At 42.2% G+C, this 22,184-nt stretch overlaps 1 protein-coding gene across 8 annotated transcripts in view; it reads left to right on the top strand.

Annotated features, from left to right (window-relative positions):
- The window catches only part of CADPS (calcium dependent secretion activator), a 480,039-nt gene that overhangs the window by 434,956 nt on the left and 22,899 nt on the right, over positions 1 to 22,184 (top strand). For all 8 annotated transcript variants that reach the window (XM_073811329.1, XM_033865233.2, XM_033865230.2 and 5 more), the window contains one exon: positions 5,375 to 5,482. In XM_073811329.1, coding sequence (XP_073667430.1) covers positions 5,375 to 5,482 — 108 coding nt within the window. The remainder of the gene's footprint in view (positions 1 to 5,374; positions 5,483 to 22,184) is intronic.

The raw sequence follows: 22,184 nt of genomic DNA, 5'->3' as shown, positions 1-22,184 counted from the left end.
GCTGGTTCTCCATCCTTAAAATAAAGATAATAATACCCACGTCACAGGCTTGCTGTGCAGATGATATGGTCCATATATGGGATGCTCAGCACTGTACCTGGCACTCACTAGATATTTCAGCAGCAGCAGCAAGGCCCTTGGGTTGAGGGAGGGGCGAGGGAGTGCTCTGCTCTATTGCACAGGGTCGGAGCCGGGGGGGGGGGGGGGGGGGGGGGTGAATTTGCTGACATCCACCCTGGCCTGCACTGGGCTTCAACAGTAATAGAAATGGCAATTCTAGTCCTCAACCCGAAGATCTGGTAGCTGAAGTCTGTTTTCTCTTATACCTCAAAGCAGAGGGGAGATCTCACCGGTGAGATATAAACAGGCGACCAGGTAGGCAAAACCCAAATACTTGGGGAAAAAAATGATCTGGCTGAAATTATTGAGGAGGTCAGATTATTTGGGGTAGGTCAGAAAGTCAAGTATCGGCAATGTTAATTGGTTCAACCTACTTCCTGCCAGCCAGGCTCAGATGTATTGTAAAGATGAGGAAAAAATGGACTCTACGTCAAGGTGAAAGGGAACAAAAATCAATGAGCCAAGTTTCGGCCCTCCAGGGAGGCAGAAGAAAAGGATGCGGCATGTCCCAAAATGGGGTGCATTTCCCACCGATGATACACAATACCATAGAGACAGAGACGGCCGCTAAGCCTTACAAAGCAGCCACCGTGTGCCAGGCGCCGTTCAGAGTGCTTTACGCTTAACCTTCACAACAATCCCACTGTAAGGTGAGGATACAGTGGCACAGAGAGGTTGACGTGCTGAGGATCCCACAGGTGATAAGGAGCAGAGCTGAGACTTAAACCATGCTCTTAAACACTACCTCATTTGCAAGATGATTTCCTTTAGTGCACGGAGAAGCATCTCTGTTTGGATAACTGAGAAGTTATTTTAGTGAGTATTAGAAAAAAACACGATCGGCACATCAAATGTGCTCTCTCACCATGATTTCACCCCTTAGTACAGCTTGGGACAAAGCTAAACTTTAAAATTAAGTTCGTTAAAGTATTTTTGTAACAGATGGTGTTATAATAAGTTTTAACAAATAAACAATTTTCTAGAAAATGATCGTACAGAATACACAGGTACTACCTGTACGTTGTTCACATAGAGTAAATAGTCATCATTTACGTCTCAAAACAACCCTATGAAGGGAGTAATATGATCGTCCTGTGTCACAGCTGAGGAAACTGAGGCGCAGGGAGGTTAAGTGGCTGTCAAGGTCACCTGTCGAGTAAATGGGAGCGTGAAGAGTCACGTGCTTGCAGTCTGATGTATAGAGCCTGCTAGCACTGGCTCCCAAAAGTCAACTGCGTGCATTTCTTTCCAACTCTGCCTTCAGTGAGGGCACTTTGGTAGCTCAGACTCAGCCATGGCGGGAGTATTTACACCACAGAAACTGGCGAGCACTACAGATCAAGGTTTGCTGTTTTGTTTCATTGTTTTTGTTTTGAAGAGTCGGTTGACCAGCTCACCAGCAAGTATCACCTATTAAGTCAGTGGTCCCCAAACCAGAATGTGCAGAGGTGATACTTGGCAAGGGTTTTTTGGTTTGTTTTTGTGGGTTTTTTTTTAGTAGAGATTCCCAGCCCCTTGCCTCCAGAGATTCTGATTCAGTCGTTCTGGGGTAAAGCCTGGAAATCTCTTTCTAGAACAGCTCTCCACCTGATTCTGATAGATGGTGCAAGTTTGGGAACCAGTGATTCTGGACCTTGGTGTTGTATATTGGAAACATCTGGGGAGGTTTTACGAGGGGTAGCCTGAGGTTGCTTGCCAACTTAAAGCAGAATCTCTGGGTATGGGGTCTAGACATCAGTTTTGTTTGTTCGTTTGGTTCTTGTTTTTTAGGCATCAGGTTTTTTCTTTAAAGCTTCCCATATCCTTCTCATTTGCAGCCAGGTTTAAGAACCATTGGCTAAAATCACCTTTCAAGTTTCTTCTAGCTCTGAAGACTGAGTTGACCTCTGTTGCCCTGCGAGGTTTTTAGCACACGGTTTATTGGTTTAGTTCCTTGTGGGGACTAGTATTTAGTTACCTCAGAGGTTTGTCTCTTAATTATCGACACTAAGAGAGAGAAGCGCCGTTACCGGGTCATTCAAAACATTGCATAATCCCCAAAGCATATCTCTTTGTCTTAGATGGAGTGTTCGACCCTTCAGTTCAGAGCAGATTTGCATTCCTAATTAGGGCTTGCTTAAGATGCCGAAAATTTGAATTTGTTTTCCTCAAGCTCAGCAATATCCTGGGAGGAGCAAGCTACAGTTAAAATGTCCTGTTTCTTCCAAGCCACCAAGTGCCTTCTTCACAAACAATGTCTTCCACACATGCATGGAGTTAACTATACAGACATTTATATAGTCTTTGTTTGTTTAATTATTTTTAACATCTACATCCTATGCCATCAGTCTGTCCAAGCCGCACTTAAAATAAACAATGGAATTGTGAGATATTAAGACTTCACCGTCACCTGAAGTCTTTCCCATGGTGACTAGATAAGCCATGTGGTATAAAGCTTCATTTACCTAATAGCATCAGTTGTTTAGTCAAGAATATTTTCCATCTACAACTACAAGTTAGCTTGTTGGTCGGTGGACAGTTTTTATTTTAACCATTTTGGTTGAAAACCTGCTTAGAATGCATTGCACAGCCTTCCCTGCCTTTTTCAATAGGGAGCCGACAGTCCTTGAACGTTTTCCCTGTGATCCAGGATCACCATTGTGACTGTGTCTTTCCCCAGTGGCCCCGCTCCCCTGAGGACCTCTCAAGGTATAGGGGCGTCTGCCCTTCATAGCCCCAAACCTCAGGGGATGCTGAATATACATGTCTGGTGCTCCAGTTCGGCAGCCTTCTCCCTCAAGCTCAGGCTATCTCGAAAAGTGAGAGCTTTAATCAACACACCTGTTTCAAATAAGTCCCCTCATCCCCCTTCCTGGTCCCCCAAAGGATGGAAAACAGACCTGTTAGAACTGGACGTAAAGCTGGTTAAAATGGAAGATGGTTGTGAGTGGGGAACCAGGGGACTCTGAGAAAACACATTTCCATGCAGAGACTTTGTCATTTTTATTTTGACGTTGGTTTCTCTGAAGCCCTTTCTTTCTTCTTGGTTCCAAAGATAGGTAAGGTCATGAAGTGATAAATCGTGTGGGGGGGAAAGAATCATAGTGGCTCATGTTTGTATAGCAATTTAGGACCTTTGAGGCATTTTAACATCCATTATTTTAGCTGACGATCACAACAATCCTTGAAGGTAAGTAGGGGAACTGTTATTAATCCCATTTTACAGGTGGTATAACCAAGGCCCAGAGAAATTGAAATGATTTTCACAAGCTCCAGTGTGTGGGGGATCCAATAAAAATCCATGTAGTGTGACTGAGGAGTCTAAAAAAGGAGGTGGGACAGGGGCTTATTCATTCATGATTTTGTTCATTTGGCAAGTATTTACTGAGCACCTACTATGTGCCAGTTCTCATTTATATGCTGAGGACACAATAGAAAATAGAGCCAATAAAGTCCCTGTATTCATGGAGCTTATGTGCTAGTGGGAGAAGACAATAAAATAAATATATAATACAGTGTCAGGTATTGGTGAGTTCTATGAAGAAAAAAGAGTCAAAAGATAGAGACTCATGGAGTTCACCTGGGTGAGCTGAACCGCACTGATGTTTTTACCAAGGTTTTTAAAACATAAATGAAATGTCCCTTTGAGGACAGTAATTTAGTGAAAAGAGAAGGAGTGGTGAAAATAACCATTATCGTAGATCACTGTTGTGGTTACAAACAGGTCTGCTGAATTTGGCTTTGAATCTTAGCTCTAAGATGGCTGCATGTGTCCAGGAAAGGGTTATATCTGCCACAAGCATCACCAGGGAAGAAATGGAAACAATAATAATGTTTCTCAAGTGCCCCAGGTAGGGGTCCCCATTCCCACTGAGAACGCCCTGTGATGTGTGGCTGCCGAAGGGAGAGGAGAAGAGGGGTGCCAGTTTAGAACTGATAGCTATCACTTGCATCTCATTGGAGAACCTCTGTTGTTTCGTATCATAAAACTGCAACAATTATAGGACCATCACACAACCTGAAAATTGCTTGAAAGTGTAACAGTTGACTACTGTGGCTTTGAGTGGTCCTCATTGTTTTTCAAATTAATACCTTGTCATTGTTTCAGCAGGTGTTAAGAAATGTTACTAGCGTCCCAGGGGCCAAGCATTGGCCCTTTGCTTGATAATTGTTTGCTTTGTATCAGGAAAAAAAAAAAAATACAGTCCTACTGTTTCCAAACCTTCCTCATTTTCACCCTGGAAATTACACAGAAGTGTTAACTAACTTCAATTTGCAGTGCCTGACAGTCACGTCTTGTAGAGAAATGATACTTTGTGATCTAAGGTAAACCACAGTAATGAAAACTAATCTTTTTAGTTATCAGCAAACATACATACCCACTGTGGAAATTTAAGGGGTTTGTGGCAGCTCTCCTAATGACCCATATTACAGTGTTTTAATAGGTTTCTTCTGAGATAACTTTGATTGCAACAGCTCAAGCAGTGTGCATTCTTAGTTTCTTTTTTTTTCCTTACAATAAATCGTTTTGTAACTACTGGATGAACCACCTGCTTACCTTTCCAGAAAATCTAATTTATTTAAAAAATCAAATCCTTCCCCCTCTCCATCTTTTTTGAATCATTGGACTCTAAGGCTGTACCTTGGACTCTAAGGGAAGCAAAGACCACTGGTTAATGTCTCCTGTGAGTAAACTGATAAGGAAATACTTACCACATACTCAGGTTAAACTACCCCCAAAAATATGACTTGGGTCGGAAGGGATAGAGATTTAAATACAATTTCTTGACTTGGCACTTCCTCAGTTTTTTAAAGAGGGGATCGGGGAAGGCTGTCACTTTTCTAATATTATATTAAGGACAGTGGAAGGCAGTATGTTTGAGTATTTTTCAATGGAGGTTTCAATCCAAAGAAAATCCAGAGAATGTCTCTGGGTTATCTGGTGAAGATTTATCCATCAGAGTATCTTTTCCAGAAAAAAAAATTAATAGTAGAAAAAAATAATAAACTATACAACCCTGTAATCCCAACTCCCTTCTTGCCAGGTTGGATTTCTGGAAAGAGCAGGAGGTTTGAATATCAGTTTCAGTTCCTGGACTATCAGAGCAGGCTGTGGATAGCGATACTGTATACTATGGATAGCTTCCAGCCCCAGTGGATAGCCTCAAACTCCAGCCAAAGCTCTGGGGGTGCACAGCAGGGTAAAATGCATGGGTCATCGAGAAAGGGTCACTGTCCGAGAAGTCCATTTTCATGTTCTCCTGTTTCTTTGCAGAAACCCGGGATGGACGTGGCCGATGCCTACGTGACTTTCGTCCGTCACTCTCAGGATGCCCTTCGTGATAAGGTCAATGAGGAGATGTATATAGAAAGGTTATTTGATGTAAGTAAGTGCCTTCTCCTCCTTGGAAGCCAAGGAGGAGACCCTCCAAAATGTGACAAAATAAGAGACAGGAGGATAAGTCACATTTTGAGAAAATGGATTGGTTCTGATGCAAACAAAATCTTTTCCTCCCCGTCTGCCTTAGGCTCTTATCTGTCGTGTGTCTGTTCCCCAACCCACCGTGGCGTGGCTGTGTCTCGGTCCCAATCTGTGTGATACGTGGGATGGCACAGCCTTGCGCAAACAGGCTCATCCCTGCACGAAGCTTGTGAGGCGGCAGCTTCGTCTCACTGGCAAAGACCTTCCTCGGTCATGGTTCCCCTCCTTGCAATCTGGCCCTGCTGTAGGGAGGTGTTCCCTGCCTTCCAGGAGGCTGAGGCCAGCTCCCTGTCCTGAGGGTGGTACCTCCCTGCCACCAGCCGTGGCGTGCAGCTGTGCAGTAAACGTATCGTTATCGCTTCAAAGATGCTTCTGTTTCTGGAAGACTAGAAGTCTTTAGCTAGCCCTGGGTTTTGGCAAACACGTTAGTTACTTGGTCATTTGCCGTTCTAAACCCAGGTGCCCCTCCTCCACTCCCCCTCCACCCACTTGAAAATTTGGGAGAAGAAGCAGGTGTACAAAGAGCAGGTACATCAGGCTGCCAGACCCAGATTGAACTTCCAAAAACAGATTTCTGAGGGTTAATAGTTATCAAGCAAACTTACTTCCAGTGTGACTGCATCTGCACTTCCAAAGCAAACCACTGAGGCAAAAAGAAAAAAAAAAAAGGAATCTGCTTCAGTCTCAAATCTCCTGCCTCTTTCAGGCCAAAGCAGATGGGGCTGCCTAATTTAGCCAGATATTTTGTTTCAAGTTTCCACCGAATTTGCCAGTGTAGACCCGGCCAGAGTGCATGGAAGCCGACGTACTTGTCTCTGTGTGGCTCTAATTGTACAGCCTACTTCTGTCTCGTGAAGCGTGAGCTCCTCCTGTCCAGGTTTCCGTATTTTTAGTGCCAGCTCAAACATTAATGTTTTGGTCTACTATGGAATCCATGTTTCTATATTTTTTCTGTGATTGTGTTCAGCAATTTGCATCGAGTTTGTGTGTGTGTGTGTGTATGTGTGTGTGTGTGTGTGTGTGTGTGTTTGTTCCATGGCTAAGTGAGCTCATTGTTGGCACTGCTTAAGAGTCTGCAGCTCCTGACTTTTCTATGCTTTGTCTTCCAGCTCATTTGCTTTCCTCGTGTGTTGAAAAGGCTCCTGTCTTTTTTTTTTTTTCTTTTCTAATCATCCCCTCTCTGTGCTCAATATCGCTCTTTCCTCTGCATCACCTTTCTTCGAGAAAACCCTTCTTACTTTTTAATTCCCACCCGTCCTCTCTCGGATTAAAATGGAACTTATCTCTCATGTCAAATGTTTTATCACATTATATCAAGTGGCATGAATTAGAATCAAATAATCTTCCTGTGTACATCTTCTAGCATGGCCCACATCCACTGAGAATGCCTCATACATGCATAAAGCTCACCGGCGGGTCCTCCCCCTTCTCTGCATGCGTGCCTGTATGAAAATACCGAGCCTAGAATGTCTGGGGCCCAATCACCCAGCCAATAGGCATTGAAAACAGGCAGGCAGCACCCTCAGGTCTGCAGCTTGGAGTGTGGACACTCTGCCCATCTCCGCTGAATGAAATTCCAAGCCACAAACGTTCAAGAAGCCTGTGGGTTGTTCTTTTCAATGCCTAGGTTGCCTTCTTCTTTTCTTTTTTTTCTTTGATCAGTATCTTCTGATTCTCAGTTTTGTGTGGCCCTCGTGTGCGTGTGCGTGCGTGTTCCTGTGTGAGCGTGTGTGAATAACCCTGTGCTCTCCAAAACTTTCAAACATCTAGAACTGAATTTCACGTTCAATCTGCCACTTAGCCCATTGTTTCATTGACAAATAACCCACCCTTCCCTCTTGATGTTTTTTTTTTAATTAGAAGTACAAGGGGGGAAAAGTTTTTTTTAAGGTAGCTTTGTTGAAGGCAGCAGGGCCAATTGTCCTTTTCTGGGGCTTTTTTAAAGGGAAAGTACAACTGACTCTTTATTTAAGAGTGTAGCTTTGGACTTGCCCGACTGTTGAAGAACCCAGGCAAATTCAAGCCCTCTGGGCATTTATTTGAATGAATAATGAAAAAAAATCACTAAGAATTTGTTTTTCAGGATGCAAATTATGTCTAGGGTCATTCAAAAATTCACAAATATGTCAAGTCCCTTGTGGAATTACACTGACCAGCGTAAAATGGCATCAGTAACATTATAAGAATCCCCACAATTTAGTCTCTTATTGTCCCAATTCTGTTTTCCCAAGGGAGTCTTAATTACCCTTCCCTGAATATCTGATTTTAAAACTTAACCATTACAATCATTTGCTGCACATCACTCCCATCCCTATGGAAAAAATTTTTCAGTAGCCTATTTAGAGATAACGAATTGAATTTCTTTGCCACTTACTTCCTTACTTCCCAAATAACCTGCTCCCCTAATTTACAGAATATTGGTGCTAGGCAACCTAGCTGATGTCGTGCAAAAAAGGTTCTTGAATCTGTCATGGATTTAAAACATTTGTCATTCGAAAAAACCCAGAGCTTCTCAAAAAGCTTCATTACCATGCAGCCCCAGTAATTTAATTCAGTACTTACTGTTTTTCTATAGTCTAGCAGCAAAACATCAGATTACCAACATGTTTGATTATTTTCGGCTTCTGTTTCCTCAAGCAGGGTGTTTATTTCTTTACATATATGCTCTGGAAGGCAGTCGTGTCCACCGAGCTAAATAAGGGAATCAGAATATTAAGGCAAAAGGGTGTCTGTGAAACCTCCCACCCTACATTTCTTGCTACAGTGAACTTATCCTTTCAACTTCCTTCCTAATGATAGTGGTCCTGGGGCGGGTTTCTAAACAATTGGCAGAAAGCTACTGAGAAAAACTTGTTGATCTGAGAGGTTTCTCTTCCAAATTGTTGCATTTTGATAAATGGCAAAAATGAATAATAGAAAATTAGCATTTTGAATGAGGAAAAATATATATCTCTCAGATTGTTTGCTGTTTGGAGGTTGTTGATTTTGACTCTTGTGTCATTCTCTGGTTTTTAGTTCCTGCTGGCATCTGTCATTCAGAGGCATGTTCTCAGAGCTCCTGTTGTGTTTTCGACTGTGCTTCAAAGTCTCAGTTTGATTTACCTGAGAAGTCCTTTAAGTTCTTGCTATTTGGGATTATTCCCATTTTTTGGCCAGAGTGTACCTTGTGGAAAAGGCTGGATGGCATTAGTGTGTGTCTGTATCTGAGAATATTTGGAGTAATAGCTGGTCATTTAATGAGTACGTCTTCCGTTTTAACCAGGCGCCTATCTCAGTGTTCTCTCTCTCTCTGTCTGAGCTGGTTTTTTCTTTGCCTCGTCATTGTACTTCTGGCTGCAATTGGGTGCTTGTGGGAGATTATCGGCATAGCATTTGGGGCTCTATATTTAATGTTCTGCATTTTTATCTATTTTATTATGTAACTTAAGAGCAACTTTCCAAATTCATCTTCACCAAATTTTTTTAAACAAGCATTTTCTAGGTTGATTGTAGAAATACAGTCAGACATAACGTTGTCTCACCAGGTCTTTTTAATGCAGTGTAAGTTTCCCTGTTTATTAATAATTGATTTACGTAGTCCTCCTATAAAATGCTAGCAACCTCTTTAGTCACGCACCTCAGAAAAAAGCTAATCAGTCCAAAATTAAGTGCTGATGGGAAGAGAATCCTCAAACTGTTTTTCTTGGTATTTCAGATATGCAGCTGTACATTTTTCCATCTGCATTTTTGTAATTTTTTCCCTAAAAAATGGCAAGCCATTGTAAACTGGTTTCAATTGCTACAGAGATAACAGTTTATAATATTTGAAACAAAAGATTCAGAGGTTTAGAGCAAGAGAATATGCCGAGACGTACACTAACAAGGAATCTAAATTATATTAAAGGTGCCGAATTCTTAAAAGAGAATCCGATTGCTGTCGGACTCAAGTGAGAGCTTGGCCTCTTTGAAAATTATTGCTGACTTTTAAAGAAAATATAAAACATGGAGATGAATAATGTCCATATTCCTAAAGCAGCAGCTGAAAAGGAAAGCACGGCCCAAGAAATAACTCGAAGACAGTGATTTAAAGCTTGAGTGTCCATAAATCATGCAGATAGCTTCTCCCCCTTTCTCTGGTGATTAATTCACTGTCTTCCCTGAAACAAAAACACGCTTTTTGAAATTAGAGATCAGATCATCAGGAGAAGCACCTAAGATTTCAAGGTCTAAACAAAAATTAATTTATTTCCTTTCCTCCTTGTACTTCTTGAAGACACAGACTGAGAAGAAAATCAGGATTAAAAGAGATGTGCTTAGGGTGAATTCATCTGCTTAAACCTCACAGGCTCGGCGATGAGTGATTAAAAAGCCATCTCGAACTTGGATGGCATCCACATTGGGGGTAATGCTGCGTCCGCACTGGCTTTCTTCAGGCCCCCGTGTTACCGTGAACCAGGCCCAGGGAACATTTGACTGGAGATGATACGTGGATTATATAGGTCAATTATACACTTAATCTGCCTTCTGGAGGATTAAGTATTTGCAGATTGCCTCTGCATTTGGCTTCTCCGTGGCAGTTATCAGATCAGGAAAGGACCCCTCACCAAACTGCCTCGTAAGCGCTTAATCAGGCAGCGCGGTCAGGTTCGGATGGGGCTGCTGCTCCGTATCCTTTGCCTTGCACAGATTCTAATTTGCTGTTCCATTATCAAATCGTGTATTTGTCCACTTTACGTGTCAGCACAGTAATTGAGTGTGAATATGTCCCTTTAAAGGGGTAATTTGAAAAATGAAACCTCTGCCTATTAAAATATATTTGCTGTATTTATATAAGACGCCACAGATAACCTGATCATTCATAACCTGATTAAATTACAAAAGCACTACCCATGTGAACGTGTATCGATCAAGGTAGGAGCCATCCTGCTCAAGGAAGTAAGTACAGAAGAACAGGCAACAAGGAAAGCATTATGTTATTAGGTGATATCTGTAAGGTATGGCCAACTGTCCAGCTGAGGGAAATTACTTTCCAAAGTACAAAAGTGGGGAGAAGTCCACAAGATTCACTGATATAACAGGTTGCGGTTCTAAGGGCTGATTAAAGAAAGTCACAGCATATGGCATTCAAGACACTGAGACGGTCTCCTCTATAAGCAAGAAGCAGGTTTGGTTGCCCCTTCATGGGAGCTCTTGTGTAGTGAGCCTGGGCCTTGCTTCTGGAGCCTTCAGACTTCACCCTTGATCCTTACAAGCCGGGTGACCTTGGACAAGGTATTTAATCTCTCAGAGCTTCAGCTGATTCATCTACATAACAGAGATGATAATAAGCAGAACCTTCTCGTGGAGTCCTTATGAGCGTGAAGCACCGTGTGCTCCTGCCAGCATCGCGCTATGGAAGCATTTGGTAAGTGTCCTCCGCCGTGGCCACCACCATCATCGCATCATCATCATCATCATCGCCGTCACTGAAATGGAAAGGCTTTTCCCAGGCATCTTTTTTTCTTGTTAAACAAAACCCCATCTCCGTGCTAAGGTGCTGTAAGAATCTCACTGTCACTTTCAGGCATTAACTCCAAGCTTGCTTAGAATTACATGACGTACAGCAGCCTAGTACCGGTTTGCTTTTGGCAAAACATAGTTCTGAAACAAGCAAAAGAGTGATGGTTAGGGCTGGGGCTTTGAAGTAAGCCAGACAGGAGAAGGGATCCTGGTTTTGCCACTTCTGAGCTGTTTAACTTCGGGTGAATTAGTTAACCTCTCTGAGCCTCAATTTCCTCAGCTGTAAAGAAACTTACTTCTTACAGTTGTTGTGAGGACTAAATAACACAGTGGATATAGACTGGCATAGTTAAAAATTCGACAAGTCTTTTATCATCGTCATCATCATTATCATTGTCTCGTAGAAGTATTTGTTCCTTACAGTGACATTGAAATGACCTAGCCCTACCCCCTAAACAAAACCACAGTGCATCGGCAAATAAATCAGAATTGACCTTCTGAACTTGAGGAGTTGGGGGGGGAGGGGAGGATGAGTAATGCCTTTTATTATTACAGATGTAATAAATTTACATTGTGGACATTTAGAAAATACAGCTAAGCAAAAATAAGAAAATATTACATGCCCAGCAGGCATAGATTATTCCTTGAGTGTTTATCCTTTGAATCTTTTTCTATGTGCTTATATACTTGATGTATTTTTAACCAAAATAAGTGAGCAAAAATTGCTGTTTTTAAGTTAATGGTCTTGATTTTCCCTGCGAATAAGTGTTTGACTGATACACTGTCCGTTTTCAAAGCTGCCCACTCATCCCCACAGTATCCTTTCTAGTTGGTTTTTGCAACCCAGGCTCCGACGCAGGGCCACGCGTCGTATCTGGTTGTGATGCGCTTTCAATTTCTTTTTACCAGCACTGGCTTTTTTCATGATCCTGACTTAAAGGGACCACCGTGCCAATTGTTCCACAGACTGGAGGAGTTTATTACTATCTAAACATAGAACTGATTTCAGGAGAAAAAAAAATATCTAGCTGAATTCAACCAAGTAGCTCTTTTGGACATAATTAGTAACTCAGCATAATTCAACCAGGGTTTTTTTAAGCTGTTCTCTGTATGTAAGGAAAAGTTCTGAAGCTAGTTATTTTTTTTAAAAAAACAAAAAAACAAAAAAACCTAAACAGCAAGAAATCCACAGAGGTCAGGGAACAAGTTGGCCATATGAAGAGCTACAGGGATTTTATTTCATGTACTAAGGCACAGGTGTCTGAGCTGGATGGGTCAGTCTGAGGTCCTGGTCCAGTGTTTCTTGTCTCGCTGCCGCTGCTTTGGTGAAATCTTGATGAGGAACTTTCACTCCCACCTGAGATCATTAGGAAGGTTTCTTTGCTAATTCTGCTAGGATTTTCCCTGAGGTTATCAATCTGAAATTAAGCCCTTCAGATCAGTCTGAAGCTGAGCTTTCAATACTCTTCAGATCAAACTTTAATTGAACTATGACCTCGACTCTATCCTCCTCAATTATGAGGCTACAGAACCTTTTCTCTGGGCTACTAGGATAGCCTTCAGAATCTGTGTGATTATATATACTAGAACAGGAAAACAAATCCGAAATGGACCGGGAAAGACAGGAAAGGAGAGACAGTTGACTTTTTTCCACCTAATTCTGAATCTCAAAGTAAATTCTGGCGGTTAAGCCATGTCCTGGGCCATGTGTCGTTCCCCAAGAGTGTCATTTCTCAAGAAGAATATGGAAACTGGACAGAGTCAGAGGGAAATGAGACGTGAAAAGCCTGTCCTCACCTTGATTTGTAACATTATAAGGAATATAATACACACACACGCGCGCACACACATACGCACCCACACACATCATTAGGGTTTGGGTTCTTGCACGTGAACCTCGACTCAGGACCTTTCCAAGCTGGAATTATAAAACAATCCAAGTTCACCTTCGTGACTTTTATCCTCCAGTGCCCCTTAAAGACCCAGTGCCTTCATGATTTCCCTACTTCCTATCACCTAAATCTGTTTTTAGCAGATGTGCTGTTTCCTCCCCTATTAAGGTAAAGAAAACTTAGTGCTGGCCTTGTTGGGGTATTTGCAATTTTAACAAAATATTAAGCTAAAAGAATGAGGCGCTAATAATGGAAGTTTTTGATCTCTGACATGACAGAGATCAAAGTAAAGCAAGCTCTACTAGGATGGGAGGGGATGGAAAGAGGAGTGTTTCGGTGCCTCTGATGCCCTATTGCAATGACTCTCATACTCACATATGCATCCTCTTGCCCGTGACCTTCACACTAACAAGTAAATGATAACAATGCCTTCTTTTTCTTTTGGAGTCTTAGGTATAGAAACACATTTCTATTCCACATGGACAGGCTTTTCTTCATGCTTGGGCAATTTGAGTTTTCAGCAGTCGTTCATGCAGAAAAGATAAGGGGGCATTAATAGATTTGGATTACTTGGATTAATTGTATCAAACGGGTTGTTACCATCCAAAAGGAAGTGTTTATTTTTTTTTAGTGTCGTTGTTACAGGTTTATATTTCAGGGCCATGTCTTCAAGTAGTTCTTTCTAACCTAGATGCTGCTTCCGAAGCCATTCACAGAAGTAGGCCTCGTTTACTTTCAGGCAAACCTGACATAAAACAAGTCTTGAATTTTCTCTGGAGCTTGTGTGCAACAAAGAGTTTTGCTAAGTGTCTTTATCAAAACAGCTTTCTGTGTTCCACGAGACATTTGGTGAATACAGTTAATTTGTTTTCTTTTCCAGTGGAGAATGTTCCAATAATCATTCTAAGAAGCCAGGCTGATTGCTCTGTTACATTAAGGTCACAGTATGCTTGCTAACATGACCCACACAATACTTTTGTGTCTTCGAAAAGGTTTGTTTTTTTTTCTTATGGCAGACTTATGGCATGGAAGCAGTAAGTGACAGACTCTTACACATACACACACACGTACATGCATGCACACACACACATGCACACACACAGTAGCCAAGGCACATTTTGTGGAACGAATATTATCACATTGCGTAGCAAGATACGAGATATACTAAATCCTCAAATACTTCCCATTATTTAACCAAGTAACTGTTTCCCTCCTTGCCAGGCTCTGTAGAGGCTACTGTCAAAAGATTTCACTGTCTCTTCATGTCTAACATCATAATCGCTTGCCCTAAAATTTTTTAATGAATGAACTTAAAATATCATCTAGGTTCTTATTATGCAAAATGTGGTCCGTGGACCTCAGCATCAGTCTCCACTGGGGGTACAGAATCTCGGCCCTAACCCCTGCCAAATGGATCTGAGTCTACATCTTAACAAGAGCCTCTGCTGATTCAAAGGCACAGTAAGGTTTGAGAAGGACTGGGTAAGATCAGTGACTCTCTTCTATGCCTGTGACCCACCGTAAGAAGCACATTTTACATTGCAACCCAGTATGTATGTATACACACACACACACACACACACACGCACATGCATACACACATACACACATACGCGCACACACCTACGCACGCACACACACACACACCAGAAGTTTATAAAACAATATTTACTCTCTATGTGATGCAGTCTGATATTTTCTATTCCATCTTTCAAAAATCTTGGTAGTAACCAATGCGATGGTTTCATCACACATTGTATGATGTGTAGGTTGTTATAGGTCCCAACCCTCAGAGAGCAAACTTTCTTACCCTCGCCACTACTGACATTTCGAGCCAGATAATTCTTGGTTGCGGGGTGCTAGCCTGTGTATTGAAAGACGTTGAGAGCATCCCTGGCTTCTACCCACTAGACGCCAGTAGCAGCCCCTTTTCTCAGCTTTAATGACCAAAAATGTCTCCAGACATTCCCTGATGTCCCCTGGGAGGGGGAGGGGGGACCGAAATCACTCCTGCTTGAGAACCGCTGCTCTGGATGAACCAGGAAAGAGGTCTACAAGGGAGCGCTACCTCTCTGTGTGTCACATGTCCCTCTGCCACCACCATCACACACACTCGATGAGTATGTGTAGCATCAACAACAAAGTGACCACTTATCAACCTGGGAGTTGGCTTGGGAGCTGTGCCGGTCTTGGAAGTAGATTATGTTTGGGGGGCTTCATGCAATGATAGGACAAGCTTGTGAGACATCCAGGACCCTTTACCCCTCTCACCGTGTCTCCCCAGAGGAGTCCCGCTCCGAGCCATGGGAAGGAGCCCTGCGTTAGATCAGCAGGACGGATTCCCAGTTTGGCCTCCCTCAATTGCTTTGCTTTTTATGATTCCATCAGGATCTTGGTTAAAAAAAAAAAAAATCGCTTCTACCAGGTGGCTACAAGTTATTTTTGTGCATCCAAAAACCTGAAAAGAAGGCTCAAGTTGAATACTTCATTCATTCCAAATTCCCAATTCAGAAGAGAACAGTTAACAGCCTCCTGTTGTGTTAAACTCCTGCCGAGTTGACTAAAAATCCAGTTAATGGAGTCTAGCGATTTGCCAGCGGTACGACTATTCCTGTGTCAGGAGCCTTATAATGATATAATGCTCCCTGCCACATTGAGCTGCCTTGACTGCCTTCGGCAGAATTTTTCACTCTAACCATCCCTGGACTGACAGCCATTATGCCAACAAACCTCCGGGTCTTGCCCAGGATGGGATTATTATTAATTACCAGATCTTCATGCCAACCAGGATCTAAGAGCCCCTCTCATTTTGTGTAAAAAAATTTTTTTTTGAAAAGAACAAGTAATATGTAAAGTAAGCAAAGTTAAATTCATGAGTTTTCTCGTGCAATTCTCTGTCACTTTTTTCTCTTTCCGTTTGTCTTTTTTTTTTAATTTTTAAGTTTTTTCTACAATTTTAAAGGTTACTTTCCATTTACAGTTATTACAAAATATTGGCTCTATTCCCCATGTTGCACAATACATCCTTGAGCTTACCTTACACCCTTTTTCAGGAAGAGAACCATCACTTCCTTGTGGTCAGAAAATTCATTATTTGGCCTAGGGAGCCATCCTGTTAAAGAGAAAAGACCCAGCTATTAGGTGCTGGGTACTATTAGTTTAGGGAGTACTAGGCCAGTGTTTTTGACCCAGAGGTGATTTTGCCCCCCCCAGAGGACATTCAGCAATGCCTGGAGACGTTTTTGGTTGTCACAAATGGAAAGGTGCTCTTAGCATCTAGTGAGTAGAGGCCACGGATGGCTAAACATCTTTGGATGCACAGGACAGCCCTCACAACAAAGAATTATCCAGCTCAAAATGTCAATAGTTTAAAAACCCTTTGGCTAAAAAAAAAAACCCTTTGGCTTTAATGATATGGGTGATTTGAGTTTAAATATTGGTATCCATCATGAGCATTATCTGTGGATCCTTTTCTCACCAAGGGATTCCAATTCCTTTCTTTAAGAATACTCCACTTGGGAGATTTATCAGGAACTAGTCTCCAAAATCCTTTTGACAAGCTTCATCCACAGACATCTTCTTAGGGTCTAAAAATTAAAAACTGAAGAATCATTAACACCTACGTTTCTCAGCTTGAACTTAACACTCATCCGTGCATAGTTCCCATGAAACTTCAGTACTTCAATAAAAGCTCCGATCTTGTCAGTTAAATGTATCACCACAGCTTCCTTCTACTCGAAAGTGCCTTTTCGAGTTTTAAGGAACTGGCTCTTCTACATCAAGCAGACATTAAGAGCGTAGGCTTTGTTGTATGACAGTCCCAAGGTCAGTTTCTGGGTCTGCCACTTACTAGCGGTATGACTTTGGGTTATTTACTTGATCTTATCAAGCCTTGATTTCCCCCTCCGTAAAAATGGGGATAAAAACAGTACCGAGTTCTTTGGATTAGGAAAACTAAATGAGGCAATGAATAAACCATAACGATGCTCGGAGCACATAAATTACCGCACAAATGTCCGTTCTTGCCATCGTCTTCATCAGTAGTGGTAGGAACGTGAAAACCAACACACATCCTTGCCTAACGCTAAGGCAGGCTTTGCACAGAGAGAGGAAAAGTAGTGATACATTCCATGCCAACAGGAATTTGAAAAGCCGGAGATGGAATGGTCAGAGAATATAATAGCAAGTAACAAAGAGCCCAGGTGTGCTACAGGATCCCTAAAGAAAATCTTTTTTTTTTAAATTTTTATTGAAGTATAGTTGATTTACAAGGTTGTATTAGTTTCTGGTGTACAGCAAAGTGATTCATTTATACAGAGAGAATTTTCAGATTCTTTTCCATTATAGTTTATTACAAGATACTGAATATAGTTCCCTGTGCTACACAGTAGGACCTTGTTGTTTGTTTTATGCATAGTAGTGTGTATCTGCTAATCCCAAACTCCTAATTTATACCTCCCCCACTCCCATTCCCCTTTGGTAACCATAAGTTTGTTTTCTGTGTATGTGAGTCTGTCTCTGTTTTGTAAATAAGTCCATTTGTATCCTATTTTAGATCCCACACGTAAGTGATATCATATGATATTTGTCTTTGTCTGACTTACTGCGCTTAGTATGAGAAACTCTAGGTCCGTCCGTGTTACTGCAAATGGCATTATTTCATTCTTTTTTATGGCTGAGTAATATTCCATTATGTATATATACCACATCTTTATCCATTCATCTGTCGATGGACTCTTCGGTTGCTTCCATGTCTTGGCTATTCTAAATAGTGCTGCTGTGAACATTGGGGTGCATGTATCTTTTCGAATTAGAGTTTTCTCTGGGTATGTTCCCAGGAGTGGGATTGCTGGATCATATGGTAGCTCTATTTTTAGTTTTTTAAGGAACCTCCATACTATTTTCCACAGTGGCTGCACCAATTTACATTCCCCCCAACAGTGTAGGAGGGTTCCCTTAAGAAAATCTGCTTTAAGACAGAACAAAGTCCCACTGGGATGGAGCCCCAGAGATAGTGCCCCAGAGGAGGCAGCCTGGGGCAGACATCTAGGAGTTGGGGAAGAGAAAGAGACAGGATTCTATGTTTAGGTACTCTGCAGGGAGACATTACCGCTTCCTCCGGGAGCGTCCCTCACTCACCAACACTGTAGCTTCATCAGCCTCGGCAGGACTGTGCTTTGTAGAGGTCGTTTCAGAACTTAAACAGGTGATGGCCTCACCCGGGTTATCATGATTCCAATCGACGCACCTGGATATTTGCTTTGTCGGCATTTATCTGCTCCGTAATCTTAAGGGCTAAATTCTTTCTATATTAACAGGTATTGTTTTGTCTTTTCATATGTGCTGCTTTTTTTTTTTAAGAGGGTTACTTTTTTAATATATAAATTTACTTATTTATTTATTTATTTTTGGCTGCGTTGGGTCTTTGTTGCTGCGCACGGGCTTTCTGTAGTTGCGTCGAGTGGAGGCTACTCTTCGTTGCGGTGCTCAGGCTTCTCATTGCAGTTCTTCTCATTGCGGTGGCTTCTCATCTTGCAGATCGTGGGCTCTAGGCGCGCAGGCTTCAGTAGGTGTGGCACGCAGGCTCAGTAGATGTGGCTCACGGGCTCTAGAGCGCAGGCTCAGTAGTTGTGGCGCACAGGCTTAGTTGCTCTGCGGCATGTGGGATCTTCCCGGACCAGGGCTCGAACCTGTGTCCCCTGCATTGGCAGGCTGATTCTTAACCACTGCGCTACCAGGGAAGTCCCTAATATGTGCTTCTTAACCAGGGGTGTACATCAGAATTACTTATGTATTTTTGTAATCCATAGTTTACTCATACTTTTTTAGTTTCACCTAATGTCCTTTATCTGTTCCGGATCCTATTGATAATATCTCATTATATTTAGTTGTGTGTCACGTTAGGCTCCTCTTTGATAACGTTGTAGATTTTGAAGAATCTTGCTCAGATATATTGTAGGCTACCCCTCTGTTAATTATCCGATGTTTTTGTCATAATTAGATGAAGCTTTGGGATTTATATGTATTTTTTATTTTAAAAATGTATCCATCCCAGCTGTATGCCACAGATTCTGAGTCAGTGGATCTAAGATAGAGCTCAGGCATCTGTTTTTTTAAACAAGCCCAAGGGTTTAATGTGATCAAGAGTCACTGATTTAGAGCAGTGTTTCTCCACGATGGATGATTTTGTCCACCCAGAGTTTGTCTGGAAGTGGTCTGGAGGCGTGTTTGACAGTCACAACTCAGGGGCTAGTGGGGAGGGATGCTACCAACATCTAATGAGCAGATGGTAAACATGGCACTGCCCAGGCCCCCAATTCCAACGATTGCAAAGTTGATAAATCCTGATTTAGTCGATAAAAGATACCGAAAGACATGTTTAGTTCTACTGTTTCTATTAATTCCTTTGTGTCCAACAAACCAACTTTATAACCTTTTTATTTTTATATCTATAGCAACCATACCAAAAGATAGGAGAAGGTACTATTATTTCCATTTTGAAGACAGGAACCTAAGGTCCAGAAAGAGCTTGCCCAGGACCCCAAGGTCCCAGGGACACCATCTCTTGAAACTGGCTTTCCATCCCCCGCTCTGTGAGAAAAGTGATAGTATCCATCTGATTCGCCGTTGCATCCCCCCCTCCGTATTCTAGCATATGTGAACCCTCAGTAACTGTGTGTTAAAGAAGTATTGATGAATCCCTAGCCTATGTTGTGCACCTTGTTGAGGATATTTTCTAGTTCAAATTCTAAGTCAAAAATAGTAATTAAATCCTTTAAGTGTCTCACTATGGATTTTTGCAATTGTCACCTGATTTTTTGTGGAAGCCTTGAATCTGTAGTGTTCTGGTTAATTTTTTTTTTTTTTGCGGTACGCGGGCCTCTCACTGTTGTGGCCTCTCCCGTTGCGGAGCACAGGCTCTGGACGCGCAGGCTCAGCGGCCATGGCTCACGGTCCCAGCCGCTCCGCGGCATGTGGGATCTTCCCGGACCGGGGCACGAACCCGCGTCCCCTGCATTGGCAGGCGGACTCTCAACCACTGCGCCACCAGGGAAACCCCCGCCGTTCTGGTTAATTTAATGAGGAATGAATTGTTTTGGCCCATTTGGTTTTTTTGGTTAATTTGAAGATTTATTGGAAAACCTTTTCTCTTTCAACCCCTACTTTTGAAACACTTTCTAAAATGTCTTAGTTCTGTTTTCTGCCTTACTGAGCATTTGAAACAGAATCTAATTCTCTGCGTCAAGATCTTTCAGGATTCTGGCTTTACCCTACTTAACCCTAAGTGACACTCTCCAGTCATGAAGACGTAAAAAGAGTGACTTATCCAGTATTGCCCTACTAATGACTTCCCCGGCTCCAAATACAGTGATCCTTCTATCATACCCCATGAGGACGATGGGCTGAAATGTTTATTAGCCAGAAACACATTCTAAAAGCTGCTCTTTTAATTCAATCCCAAAGAGGACTTTTGGAGGGAGGGAAAAGGACAGCTTTCTCCTAAAAGACAAATGCAAACCAGGAGAAAGAATCCCATGAATTGAGGGGTTTAATAAATGGCTGTTTAATAATTACGATAAAATTTCTTTAGACTTCTTTTATGTATATTTTCTGACGGTACATTAGCAATAACCACATCATCTTGTTAAAGGCGTTATTTCTTTTAAGTCTTCTTAGCAGCTCTAGGAGGTGGGTACCTAATGATCACCGTTTTATAGCTCCTGAGGCTGATGAGAGCCAATATTTATCAGGTACCATCTGTGTACCAGGTACTGTTCTAGGCACTTAAATGTAATCATTCATGTACCTCTCATAACTTCCTTGTGAGATAGGTTTTTACAGATAAAGCAGTTGAGTTACTGAGAGGTAAATTGACTTCACTAAATTCTGAAGGCTGGGAAGTAATCAATCCTAGATCAAACTCCTACCTTTCTGTTGCAGAGTAGACACCTAACCATAATGTCTTTCCAGAAAACCTACACTCTTCGAATATGTGCCCCCATCCCCCACTCCAGTGAGTTCTCTGCATCCCGCGTTCATCTACCGGGGATGTTACTGTAGCGATGTCACTGTTTCGTGCTTGGTACCACAGCAGCACTCAAGACAGAAATTTCGATTGTGACCCCCTGGTAGAAAGTGGCTTATTAGTCATGGCTTGTCCACTAACAGTGATGGGAGTCACATAGCTATTCAGGCAGACCCCTTAAGGAAAACTCAACCCTGCCTCTCCTGAATGGGAGGACTTTGTCACCAGGCTTGAGTTCCACCGACACCAGCAGATCCTAGACCTAAAAGTGGGAGATCCCAGGAAGCGCTACTATACCCACTTCAGGGTGAAACCCCATCCTCAGAGGAGAGGGACCACAACACAGTGGGGAAGGTTGCATACCATATGTGCTGCAAAAAACACTTCTGCCTAGGCCCAACTAAGGGGTGGGTTTCAGCTTTCAGTCTATATCTCCCTCTGTGTTCTGTCTAAGATCTCTTATCCCATAAGAATAAAGTTTTGTGGTTTATTGAGGGTGGGGGAACGATGGTAACACAATACCATTTCATCGCAGACAGTTGATAAATGGTTTAGGGTAGCAGCTTAAGTTCCTTAAGCAAATCTTGACACAGGGCTGTAATTCAACAACAATGCCCAAGATTTTCCTATGAGGCCCTGTGGACTCTTTTAACCTACCCACATAGCTGTGTTTTCAGCGACACTGTGAAGTTTCCCAGATCAGCAATGCTTTACAGGAGGGGAACAGTAATCCAGAATTACAGAATAACATGGTTATAAAATCCATGCCTAATACAAACGTAGTTGCAACTAAATCATTACGTGGTCATTATCCAATAATGCCTAAGATGTCAGCGATGTGAATGTTTGCAATCTGGTTTCACCAAAGCCCTTCCTTGACTTATTTCCAGCCAAAGATTACAATCCACAACGTGACAGGGTGATAAAAGAGAAAGGAAGGAAGGAAAGGAGGGAGGGAGGCAGGCAGGGAGGAAGGAAGGAAGGAAGGAAGGAAGGATGGATGGAAGGGAGGGACGGAGGGAGGGAGGAAAGGAAGGAGTTGTTTTTTTTTTTTTCTCTCAGCTTTAAAGAGCTTACCAGATAGATCGTCAGCTGTCAGCCAACCCTTGAAAGTAGCAAATCCTTTGGCCCCTGGAAGGTTGTCTCTATGCATTGTTTCTAAAGAGTTTGTTTATTCAAAATATGTCTGCTTTGGGCATTCAGTTTC

Source organism: Tursiops truncatus, chromosome 10 (genome assembly GCF_011762595.2).
Source record: "Tursiops truncatus isolate mTurTru1 chromosome 10, mTurTru1.mat.Y, whole genome shotgun sequence".
Lineage (NCBI taxonomy): Eukaryota > Metazoa > Chordata > Mammalia > Artiodactyla > Delphinidae > Tursiops > Tursiops truncatus.
Note: the sequence above shows the minus strand (reverse complement) of the source record. Positions and strands in the feature narration are given on the sequence as shown.